The following is a 12,797-nucleotide window of genomic DNA, read 5'->3' on the forward strand; positions in this document are numbered from 1 at the left end:
TATACAAATATTCATAGCAGTATTATTCATAATAGTAACAAAGTAGAAATAGCTCAAATGTCTGTCAACAGCTAAATGGATAAACAAGATGTGGTCTATCCATGCCATGGAATATTATTCAGCAATAAGAAGGAATGAAGTACTGATCTATCCTGCAACATTAATGAACCTTGAAAACATTATTCAAAGAAAGAAAAAGACCACATATTGTTCAATTCCACTTATATGGATTTTCCAGAACAGACAGATTTATAGATACAGACAGTAAATCAGTGGCTGTACAGGGTTGGCGAGTTTGGGGCAAATGGGTAGTGTCTGTTAATGGGTACAGAATTTCTTTTGGGGGTGATGAAAATGTTCTAAATTTGATTATGGTGATGGTTTACAAATTTGGGGATATACTATAAGTCATTGAATTGTACATTTTAAATAGTGAATTGTATGGTATATAAATTATATCTCGATAAAGTTATTATCTAAAAATACTCAACTGTAGGCTTCTGGCCAAGATGGAGGCAGAGGTGGACACATTTTTCCTCCTTGCACCACCATAGGAAGGATCACAACGAAAACAACTAGAACTGCTGGAAAATCAAATTGTATTGCAGTCTGACAACCAAAGATTTAAAGAAGAAATATTCATCCAGACAGGACGGAGGCAGAGATAGGAAGCCATGGCAGAGAGGGTGCGGTATGGCGGTGGTGAGGAGGCTGCAGCAAGGCAGTGGTGGCAGCCAGTGGAATGGGTGGTACCACATTCACGTGTGGCAGATAAAAGCCAGGAGGGACGCCTGGGGAGATATCCCAGCCCCAGGCCAGATTGCGGAGCCCAGGATTCCAGCACTGGGAAAATAAAGCCTCAGAACCTCTGATTATAAAAACCAGTGGGGAAAGAAACTGCCAGTCTCTCATGAGAGTCTTGTTTAGAGGTCCGCACAGTCCTAGAACTTACACAAACCTACTCACTCTGGGAACCATCACCAGGGCACCAGCTAGAGGGGCACCAGTCCCATACAGGAAGTGGGTGAAGTCACTGGGAAAAGGGTGAGTGTGGAACCAGCAGCATTGTTCCCTCTCTGACCCCTACCCCACAAACAGCACCATAAAGCAGGTGAAACAGGTCACTCTGCACTGACAAATACCTAAGGCTCCGCCCCTTACAATGTAACAGGTGTGCCAAGACAGAGAGTTAAGGCAACTCTACCTAATACACAGGAACAAACACCGTGAGGCTGCCAAATTGAGGAGGCAGAGAGACATGGCCCAAGTGAAAGAACAGAACAAAACTCGAGAAAAGTAAGCAAAAAGGAGACAGCCAACCTATCAGATGCAGAGTTCAAAACACTGGTGATAAGGATGCTCAGAGAACTCATTGAGTACAGCAAATGCATAAGGGAAGAAATGAAGGCTACACTAAGTGAAATAAAGAAAAATCCATAGGGAACCAGTAGTGAAGGGAAGGAAGCTGGGGTACAAATCAATGAATTGGAACATAAGGGAGAAATAAACAAGAATTCAAAAAAATGAGGAGAGAATAAGAAGACTCTGGGACATCTCCAAAGTGACAACATCCGAATCATAGGGATGCCAGAGGGAGAAAAACAGAGCAAGAAACTGAAAAATTATTTGAAAAAATAATGAAAGAAAACTTTCCTAATTTGGCAAAGTAAATAAACATACAAGTCTAGGAAGCACATAGAGTCCCCAAAAAGTTGGACCCAAAGAGGACCACACCAAGACACATCATAGTTAAAATACTAAAGTTTAAAGATATAGAAAGAATCTAAAAAGCAGCAAGAGAAAAGCAGAGAGTTACCTGCAAAGGAGTTCTCATAAGACTATCAGCTTATTTCTCAAAAGAAACTTTGCAGGCAAGAAGGGACTGGCAAGAAGTATTCAAAGTCATGAAAAGCAAGGACCTAAAACCAAGATTACTCTATCCAGCAAAGCTATCATTTAGAATGGAAGGGCAGATAAATTTCTTCCCAGACAAGGTAAAGCTAAAGTTCATCATAGCCAAGTCCTTATTATATGAAATGTTAAAGTGACTTATTTTTTTAAAAAGATCAAAATTATGAACATTAAAATGACAACAAACTCACAACTACTGACAACTGAATCTAAAAAACAAAAACAAACTAAGCAAACAACTAGAAAGGGAACAGGATCATAGATATAGAGATTATATGGAGGGTTATCAGCAAGGAGAGGAAAGGGGGATCATGGGGGGAAAATACAAGGATTAAGAAGCATAATTGGTAAACACAAATTAGACAGGGAGATTTTAAGAATAGTGAAGGAAATGGAGAAGCCAAAGAGCTTCTATGAACAACCCATGGACATGAACTAAGGGAGGGGAGGGGGGCGGATTGCTAGGGAGAAGGTGGGTACCAGGTGGAGTAGGGCAAAGGGGAAAAATATTGAGATAACTATAATACCATAATCAATAAAATAGACTTAAGAAAAAGATTGTTTCCAACTTTAACTATCAACAAGAGTTTTTTGAGGTGACTAACATTTTGTCTTTGAGACTGTTTAGAATTGCTGGCCTATGGTGGTAATTTCAAAAGCAGACCAACTTGTAGTCAATACTATTATTGTTTAAATCCTCTACAAATAATGCACCCTCTCATTGCCTACTCTGAAAAGGATGGCTTCCATGACCTTGACTCTGGTACGCCACTCTCTTGTACGATTCTGGAATGAAAGCTCTTAGACATAGAGAAACTGACCCTGAAAGATTAAAATCAACCCAAGGGACATGATGGAGCTCTGACAATGTCTGCTATAGATCATCAAATCCTGATTTGAGCACATCAGTTATAATTATGTATGTATGTATGAATAAGTACATAAGTCCCCAATGGGGGCAACTGGGTAAATCTTAATATGTATTGGATATCAGGTGCTATAAAGGAAGTGGTTTTAATATTGATAGTGTATTAATAATACTGTGGTTTTGTTAGAAAATGTCTCGTGTTTTAGAGATGCATACTGAAGTATTTCGCAGGGGTATTTCACAATATCTGTAATTTTCTTTTAATTCTTCAAAGAAAAAACTAGGCAAAGCAAATATGGCCAATCTTAATAATTATTAAAGTTATATGATCAGTATAGAAATAATTATTATACTCTTTCCTCTACTTTCTTGTATGTTTGAAATTTTTCACAATAAAGGGTTTTCAATACTAAAAATGCATCAAAAAATCCCAGAAATATTGAGTCTTTTAGTGCCAGAGTCAGTGAACACTCACTCCAATAAGACACCAGGCACTAATATGGTCCATCCCAAAATGAATTTGAATCAAAGCTTGGAGGATCCCAAATTCTTGTCCTTTGGAAAAGAAAATAGAAAAGCAAGTAACATGCTTTATAAAGTTTCCACCCTAAAATGCTAAAAACAAGGATTATGTAGGGCTGGCATGGGCAAGCAGTCAGCTATCTGGAAAGCTGGGTTTTCCAACAGGCAGGTCCCTTTGCTGCAGCGGCCTGAGGACAGGCTGCAGGGAGGGTGGCAACGCTCTCTTTTTATGTCAGTATGAATGGGTGTCAGCCAATTGCAAAGTGTAGAGTTTTGTCACATTCCTTGACCTATAAAGCAAGGACATAAAGGGCCATACAGCTTCCACTTCGTTCACTGGAACATCTGCTCCTGGAAGCCTGAGTCAACGTGTAAGAGGTCTGATGCCCTGAGGCTGCCACTATGGAAGGGCTAAGGGCAGTGCTTCAATCAATGGTCCAGCTGAGCCTGGCTGTCCAGGCATCTACGCAAAGGTACCAGATATGTGGCTGAAGTTATCATCCTCCAGACCAACATATCTTTCAGCGAAGTACCACCAAGAGATCTCCATCACCACTATATGGAGCAAAAGAATCACCCAACCATGTCAAATTTTTGACCCACAAAATCATGAGATAATAAAATGATTATTTTTTTAAGTCACTAAATTTTTGGGTCATTTGTTATGCAGTAACAGGAAGACAGAAGGGGTGACTTAAGCTGGGCTGTGGAAGATGCAGTTTTTATTGGGGCCTAAAACTTTAAGAAAAATAAGTCACTTGACTATGTACACAAAGTGCAAGACCTTGCAAGGGACATGTACAGGTGACGAGTCCTGAACTTTAAGCTCCACTGGTGTCACTGGGCCTTGGGAGAGGTGAGAGCAGCCCTGAAAGCAGAGGAAGAGGAAAGGGCTTTGCAGGCAGAGGAACATGCACGGGCAAAGAATCAGGGAGTGCGATGCCTGCTAGGTGCCTCAGAGGAGCTCAGTGTGGCAAGGATGCAGGAGCACAGAGGTGGAGATGGACAAGTGGGACAAGGAAGAAAAGCCACTAACCCTAAAACTTCAGGAAGTAGAGGGCATGGACAGGTTGAAGGGGATCTACCTGTATGGGGGGGAACCCTAAAGTTTAAGCTTCGTTGGTGTCACAATGACAGGCTGCCCAGCATTCTGCCCCAAGACAGTGACTTTTACAAGGTGCAACAACTTAGGAGAATGATTGTAAGAGACTAGCCTTCTTGGCATGAACAGCAGTGGTGGGAGACAGAATTCCAATGTCTGGCATGTCGACACATGTGCACAAATGTGTGTGCGCACACACACACACTTTAGCCTCCATTAAAGGAGTCTTGTGTCATATGGGCCGGAAGAGGAAGTACTGGGCCACCTCATTCCTCCCGAGGCCCTGCAGCCACCCACATGCTGACTCATTGTACTATTTGGCGCCCACACCCAGGGGCCCAGTAAGCCCCTCAAGCTCCGTATGTTGAACACTGAACTTTTTCCTCACCCTCCAATCTTGTACCTGCTCCAGTGGCCCACAACTCTAAGTGTCGCCAGCAATGAGTCACCAGCCCAGACACCTGAGATTCAGTGGTGAGTCCTCCTCACCGCTTATCCCCAACATTGGGTCAGTAATGGAGATTCTGGCTCCCAGCAGTTCTTGAAGCCAACCTGTTCTCTCCACTGATCATTTTTTGTTGCTACCATCTCTCATGGATCCTCCTCAGAGGGGTTCAGCTGCCCCCTAACAATCTACCCAATCCAGACACACATGTCACCAGGCAATGCTGTCAGAGCCTCCCTCATTCTGAAACCCAGGCCCCTCATCCTGGTGTTCCAGGTACCCCAGGACCTGACCTCTGACTTCGGTCCAACATCAGAACCTGCCACTCTTCACTAGTTCTTCCATAAGGACCCTTTACTCCCTCACCAACTTCCTGCCATGGGTCACAATGCTGCCCCTCAGCGATGCCCCCAGGACTCAGGTGCAGCCTCACCTTCTCTCAGAAGCACCTCCAGAACCTACACTCTCCCATCTGGTGATCCTTCTCTGTGACCTCTTGCTCTGGTAAGAGCATCTCTCATAACCTGGGACATTTTAGAGGATTCATAAGTGGAACTTGCTCCAGCCACTCAGTCCCTCTGAGGTGTTTATACTGCTCTGTGAAATGCGACGATAGCCACACCAAAGGATCTGAGAATGAACACCTAGTAAACAGGCAGTGAGCTAAGAGCTTTTTGCACACTATCTGATTTAATCCTTACGGCACCCAGAGAGGCAGGCACTACTATTAGCCCCTTGAATTGAGGAGGACACTGGGGTGAAGTGCCCTGCCTAGCTCGCCTTTCCATGGGCAGGCCTCCAGGACCCTTGGGGCACAATCAGTGCACCCTCCTTGCCTGTTTAGTGGCCTCTAGAGCCCCACCACCCTGTGACTTTTGAGAGGGCAGAAATGGTGCCTGTTTTGCACACTTGTGAATCCCAAGCTCCTAGAACTGGGTTTGGCACACAGTAAGTACTTAGTAAATATTTGCTGACTGAAGTAATCCATGAATGAATAAACCCAGCCAGTGATATAACCTGGATTCACTGAGCAGGATCCTGTGTAGAATGTGTTTAGTATAGAACCTGGCACCCAGTAGGCACTCAATAGTGTGTAGCTGCTGCTGTTGTCACAAAGAAAGAGAAGGAGGAGGAAGTGGAGGAAGAGAAAAGTAATTTAAAAACAAATATCACCTGGTGAGTCTGTCTTCCCAACAGTTGAAGCCCCCACACAATTCAGTCCCAGGCCCTCCAGTGCCCAGGCCAGGTGGATCCAGCAGACAGAGGAGAGTTTGGAAATATACACGGGCAGTAGAGGCCCCAACCCACTTTCTCCTCCCCACAGGAAAGGGGTGATGTTCCTGCCTCTGCCCTCACCATCAGGGGTGCCAGCACTGCCAGCAACTGCAGCCCTGCTCCAGAGGGAGCTCGGGCCCTAGCCCCCTCCTACCCACAGCGGTAGATCCCGGAACAAGAGGAGCCTATTCATCCCCCTCAACACACAAACACACACACACACACACACACTTCACATTGCCGCCTAGCAACCTGGCTTGAGAGTCCTGGGTTCTGATTCTGGCTCTTAAGAGCCTGGATGTGAGACTGGGCCGGTCACCGTCGTTCTCGGAGCCTCAGCCTTCCTGATGGCGCAGTGCGCAGTGGGGTCAGGGCCCAGCGTGGGTGCAGGATGTTGCCACGCATCAAGGCTGTGACTGACCTCCCTGGGTTTCAATCTGGGGCCCAGGCGACCGAGACACCTTGGGTGAGGAGAAAAGGAGCCCGGTGACCCCACTACTCTACACCTTCAAATTGCCACCACACAAAGCATTCTGACCTCCTCAAGAGACTCTCACAGTCAGGCTGAGACCAGAGCCTCCCTGGCTGAGGGGCACCGGCCTCCCGCTCTTGGCCACATGAGTATGTGGGAGGAGGGTTTCTGCAGTCTCCACTGTCGAAGCAGAAAGCGCTTCGTGACCGGAGGAGGATTCAGCCCAGTGGAACAGTGGAGAGAAGAAGAGATCCAGAATACCTGAATGGCTGGACAAGGGTCCCTAAAGCACTCCAGCCCTCAGTTTTCCTCCTCTGTGGAATGGAGCTGATAATAAATAACTCACTGTATTCTTTCAGGTTTGCTGTGAGAATGAACTAAAACACGAAATCTGCAGAGCTCCAGGTATTTTTGAGAGTGGGTAACACGGGCCCACAAGCCGTCCGCTTCAGGTCTGTCTTGAGTACCGGCAGGAACCGAGAAGCTCCAGGAGACCCAGTGTAGGTCCCTTCTGAAACCAAGCAACCCAGACCGGGCTTAGGTTCACTGTGGGTGGGATGCGGGCAGAGGCTGGGAAGGGGGCGGCTGGAACACGGGCAGAGAGGACTGTTGGCCTCGGAGACCTGGAGTGGGAGGAGGGGAAGGAGGCTGAAGAGGGCGTAGCGGTTAAGGGCAAGAACTTTCACACTTGTAGACGCTCCCTGCGCTTTCTCCGCCAGCCCTGTATGTACTTCTAAGTAGCTCTTCCCTGTTCCTTTCTCCTCTCTCCCTTTTCTTTCCTTCCTTTCTTCAGTCTTTCTCGAGCGCGCGCCCCATCTCTCTTGTCCCCATCTTTCTTCTCTCGCTCCTTCTCCCCCCACTTCCACCTACTCGTCACCCTCGCACTTCATAACCAAACAGCCAAACCCCTTTCCAATTAAAGTGGAATTAGGCAACTCAATCAAATTAGTTCCCCATTAAAGCCCTTCTTTATTAAACCGTTTTCTTGTCCTGCTATTAAGTTTCACCGCCTGGCGGAACTCGAGCCGGCCCCAGAAGTTTACCTTAGGATGTCGCCGGGGCCAGCCTAGGGGAGGGGGCACCCTGTTTCCCAAAGAGGGGGAGTCACCCTGTCGGGAGCAGACGGACCGAAGAAGAAGGCGGTCGGCGCAGGAGCCGTTAATTTGCTCAGCTCAGCTAGAGGAGGGAAAATAAAAGTAGTGCGGAGTGAGGTCTGGCTGGAAGGCGCGTCCTCACCTCCACTGGCGGATTACACTGCCTCGGGCGGGAGCAGCACCCCACTACTAAAATATCACTCCTCAAAACAACTCTGTGGGAGATCATCTTCGCTCCCAGCTGCCGCCTCCAGCGCCCCGATCCCAAATCTCTCTGAGAAGAGAGGCGCGCAGTGTACAACATGGGCTGCGCCCAAATCTCCCGGGGAGAACCAGAACCCAGCCGCCAGCCTCGCAGGACTCCTAAGAAGGCTCTGAACCGGTGACAGAGAGCGCTGGCAAGGCGACCCCGCCAGAGCTCGCGCGCCCAAGCCGGGAGTGGTAGTGACACGGGTGCCCCCAGACGCAGCGGACGCCATCCCTCCCAGAGTTCCCAGCGGGGCCCTCCAAGGCGCCGCGGGGACGTTCCCACACCCCACAACCCGAGGGTCGCAGCACCGGCCGTACCTCGGTCCGGCTTCTCCCTGGCACCGCGGCCAGAGCAGGAAATCAAGACCTTTTCAATCCCGCTCGCTGCCTGAGGAGCGGGACGGGATTCGGGGTCGTTTTCTTAGAAAATAACGTTTATTTCTAGCTCCTGTCTATGCAAAGAGAAACACAAAGTGAGCCATTCTCTGCAGCATCGTTTCCCGCTGTCCGCCCTTCCGCCGGGGTGTTTGGCGAGTCCCGGGAGGAGGGGATGGGCCCTGAGGCTGGCGGCTCTGGCTCAGTCACACGTCGCTGTTCCAGCCTTTGTGCGCACCTTGACCGCTCCTTAGGGAGAAACCGGCCCAGGCAGATGGGACGGGTAGGCAGGATTTGTCCCGAATTTACAATATATTTTGTCTATAAAACCTGACAATGCGCGCATAGTCTAATTTTTTCCATTTTTCCTTTTTTTTGCTTGTTTTTGAAAAATTCCACGTTAATACCGAAGTCACCTACAGATTACAATTAATAACTTAGAATTCCACTTTATAACATTATACACTGGCTTGTATATATATGTATAGTATATAGATTTATACATGTATAAAAACTCACACTGCACCAAGGAAACCCATGCTTATCGGCTTAAGCAACAAAGAGAGCGACAAATACCGCAACGAGGAAAGTGCACCGCATAACTTGTTTCCTTTTTCTTTTTTTTAACAATTTATATCGAGATACATGTGTCCCAAAGACTCGACTCAGTGCCAAGAGATTTATACATCCTAAATTTATATTTGTTAGAGCAAATATTTAAAATTCTTTAAAGGGAAAGGGAGACACAGAAGACAGATTCTCAGGCTCTCCTGCCATCCATTTGAGCTCTCCAGCGGGCAGGATGGGCGTTGCTTAACGGAGAGGCAGGAGCGTGCGCTTCAGAGGCAGCCTTTGAATTCTCAAGAATTGTCGCTCTTGGAAGGACTGGGGAGTCTTGGGGAGGGGTCAGGGGATGTGGATCCAGCCGCGAACCTCAGAGAACATCTGCAACTGTAGCTGCTCCCTTTAGCTATGCTCTCCCCACCCTTCAAAGCAAAACTGAAAACCCCCTTGGAGTAAGAGCACCCCAGTCGGGGAGCAGAGAGCGTACCGGATGAAAAGGTGGCAGTGGCCCGCGGGGACGAGGCTGGGTCCCGGTTTGGGACCGCCCAGCTGCCCGGCCCCTTGCCCTACTGCTTCTCAGGGGTGCCATTGACCATAGGCCCGTACAGGCCACCGCCATAGGATGGCTCCTTGTGCACAGCAGCGGCGGCGGCGGAGCGATCACGCATGAGATCGCTGAAGGCGTAGTCCATGGGCGGGCGGAAGCCGAGTGTGGGCACCAGGCCTGCAGTGGAGTAAGGAGCCATGAAGGCCAGGCCGCGGCTGTGCGCCGCCGCCGCCGAGTAGGCCAGGCGCAGGGGGCTGAGGCCGAGCGGCGCGCCCAGCGGGTAGGCGCCTGCTTCAGCGCCGAAGTGGCTGGCGTTCGGCTGCAGAGGCGAGAAGGCCGAGCGGCTGCTCAGCGAGCCCAGCGTCCCGGGAGCCATGGCGCCGGCTAGCAAAGGTCTGTGGTGCGGGGGTGCGGTGGGGCCGGCCTGCAGAGGTGCGGGCAGCCCGGGCCCCCCGGCGGCGGCGGCGGCGGCGTCGATGCGGCCGGGCCACCCGTCGTCCACAGCTGCTACTGCTCCCACAGCGGCCTTGTCGGAAGGCGCGGCGGGGCCGAGGCCGGCTGCCAGGCCCCCGCGGTGGTGGTTCAGCACCTGCTCGATGGCCTGCACCACGTCGCCCCCGCAGCCCTGCAGCACGAGCTCCAGGACGCCTCGCCGGTGGCCTGGAAAGACGCGCGTCAAGATGTCCAACGGCGTCCGCTGCCGTGGACCCGGGCCCCCGCCCAGCCCTGGCGCTGGCGTGGCCTCTGCCTCTTCTCTGTCGGCCTCCGAACCGGATTCAGAGCCCAGAGGGCTGGCGGAGCCCGGACTGTCCTCCTCGACACCACCTCCGGGACCAGCGCTGCCCGGGCAGCTGCCACCTGCCTCCTTGGAGGCCCGGGTCAGAGGCGACCCCGAAAAGGAATCGCCGTCACCATTCTCGGAGCCCGAGCCCGGCCGCACCTCCGGGGACGATGTCCCGGGACCCGAGTCCGCGCCGTCGGGTGATAAGGGCTTCGCGGGTGGCAGAGGCGGGCTGCCCTGACGGCCTGCTTGAAGCAGTGCCTTGGGGAACAGGTCGAACTTCTGTAACTTGGCCTCTGGGAGGGGAGAAAAGAGGAAGTGAGGAATGGTTATAAGTGGGGAGGCCGCCACACCCACAGCACCCTAGCCATGTGTATCCCTGTTTCTTTTCCCAGTGAGCCCCATGGCCTTCATTCAGTGGGCTCCAGTGCTCCTCATTCTTTTTGCTCCACCATTCCTTCCTCTCTGAGTGCCTACAGCCCCCTCTCTCTTCCCCGCCCCCAAGCAGTGCTCTCTTTTTGTACCCAGAACCCAACCATCTCGCCCTGTAAACTCAGTGTTCAGTGCCTTCCTTCCTACATCTATGTCCCAACAACTCTACCCTTACACATCCCTTCCCAGCCCTGCTCTGCCCTGGAAAAGTGAGCCGGCCCCGGGTTCAAGCAGGAGCCAATATAAACTTCCACCTACACCGCGCTCCACTTCTGGGATTCCAATGGCCAGCCCATGTCTAGGTGCACTCAGGCCCTGGACAGCCTGTAAAGAACGGCGCCTTGGGCATGTAATAGATCCCAGGCCTCTCTACAAGCAAAAAGAAAGCCCCTATTTCTAAGCCAGCCTTTCCAAAATTAAGACCTAAAAAGTTCTTGCCTCCCAAGCTGAGAGGGCCCCAATGGCGCCCACCTGATTTCCTCCCTCCCCCGAAAAAGCCAAGGGAGTTTTGAAGAAGAAGGTGGGGCCAGGCAGGGAGTAGAGCGGTAAGACAGAAAGCGCATCGAGGGAAGTGAGAAAGGGCGCACTCAAAGAAAACAGGGACAAGTGGGGAAAGAAGCTAGAAAGGAGCAGGGCGCAATCTGCAGTTGTCAAAGGAGCATTAGGAACATGGTTAAAGGAATCACAAATGGAAAAGGAACGAGGTATCTTTAATACCTAGAGAAAGAGGTGCGGGATGGGGGAGAAGGCTTGGAGGGGGGCAGATTTCTGATGACAGGAAGTAGCGGGGGAAACTGTGGCACATGGAGAAGCACAGAACGAGGGGAAAAAAGAAGACGCGAGGGTTTCTGCGCTGAGAAGACCCAGTGAAGTGAGCAGGAAAGCTGGGACCTGTCTGTGCAGAGGAGACAGACTAAAGCATTCACAATTGGGACCGCGATGAAAGAGAGGAGTCAAAAGTACAAATACTTCGGAAAGGGGAGAAAGGAAAGTTTCTGTGTTTACGTTCCAGATCTCGGGCTGGGCGCGTGGTAAACCCTAGCAATAGGGACGTTTGGAGAAGGGGATTCTACTCTTTCAGTACCGAGTCAAGCCCTCGGCTCGCGCGTCTCTGGGCCCCGTCCCTGCTCCCCGCACCTCCTGGCCAGGTCGTGCTCTCACCTGAACACCCGGCGCCCGCTGTGCCACCTCCGGGCCCCGCAGGTGATCCCGCTCCCGTCCCCCCGCCGTCGGCGGCGCACACGGAGCCGAAGACCTCGTAGGCGGGTCGCGGCGGGATGATGCCGTTGGCTGCGGCCAGAGCCAGGCCCTCGGCTGTACCGTAGAGCAGCTGTAGTTCGCGCGCCTCGTTCTCTTCCTGCGCCTGTTGCCTGCGCAGCGCCACCTGCGCCGCCATGACGCGCTGGCGCTCGGCGATGAGCGTGCACTTGGCGCACAGACAGTCCTTCCAGCGGCAGTAGCGCTTGTGGCCCTTGAGCGCCGACACCACGCCGTGGTTGCGGCAGCGCGCGCACTTGGGCGTCCGAGGATACTTCTCCGCCGCCCGCAACAACAGCGGCGGCGCCCGGAGCAAGCCGCCCGCCACGCTCACTGGTAGCGAAGCGGCCGCCGCTGCTGCCGCTGCCACAGAGGCCACAGACGCCACGGGCGGCCCCGTCGCTGTCGTCGCCGCCGTCGCCGCGCCTGGCACGCTCGGCAACTCGGAGCGCAGCTCCATGTCAGCACCTGGCGTGGAATACCGTGGGAAGAGGGGAGAGACTTGCGGTGAGGAGGGTAAAGTGCGCGAAGCTAAAGCACACGCTCGAGGAACCCAGGCTTAGAGAGGGAAGCTTCGGCCGCATAAGTCTGACTACTGGTTGTCAAATTGCTGGGAGGAGGTGTCCTTGGAGCCCGCCTCCTAAGGCCGAGCTCCCCCACCCGACTCCCACCAGAGCTCTTCTTATATCGGTGTAAGATTTCGTTTGAATCAGTGATTCTGCCGGAAAAATAAAGGCATATGGCATCTGAAAGTCACTAGTTCAGATAGATGTAGCGAGTTTGGAAAAGAAAATAGTTTCCCCCAAAGTTCAGCTTCATTGGCGTGAGACGGTTAGAGAGAAATGTTTGTTTGATGGGACTTGTATTAGAGAGAGAAATTTTTGACTTAACAGATTGATGCCA

General features: G+C 51.2%; 1 protein-coding gene across 1 annotated transcript; it reads right to left on the reverse strand.

The window, feature by feature from the left end:
* Positions 1 to 8,977: 8,977 nt before the first annotated feature.
* DMRTA2 (DMRT like family A2) lies at positions 8,978 to 12,360 on the reverse strand. The gene is made up of 2 exons (XM_090271624.1): positions 11,799 to 12,360; positions 8,978 to 10,501 (listed from the first exon to the last, which is right to left on the reverse strand). Exons 1-2 carry the CDS (start codon positions 12,352 to 12,354, stop codon positions 9,444 to 9,446), a joined length of 1,614 nt encoding a protein of 537 aa, XP_090127750.1. The 5' UTR covers positions 12,355 to 12,360; the 3' UTR covers positions 8,978 to 9,443.
* Positions 12,361 to 12,797: the final 437 nt, after the last annotated feature.

This window comes from Furipterus horrens, unplaced genomic scaffold (genome assembly GCF_987537825.1).
Source record: "Furipterus horrens unplaced genomic scaffold, mFurHor1.1.pri manual_scaffold_3, whole genome shotgun sequence".
Classification (NCBI taxonomy): domain Eukaryota; kingdom Metazoa; phylum Chordata; class Mammalia; order Chiroptera; family Furipteridae; genus Furipterus; species Furipterus horrens.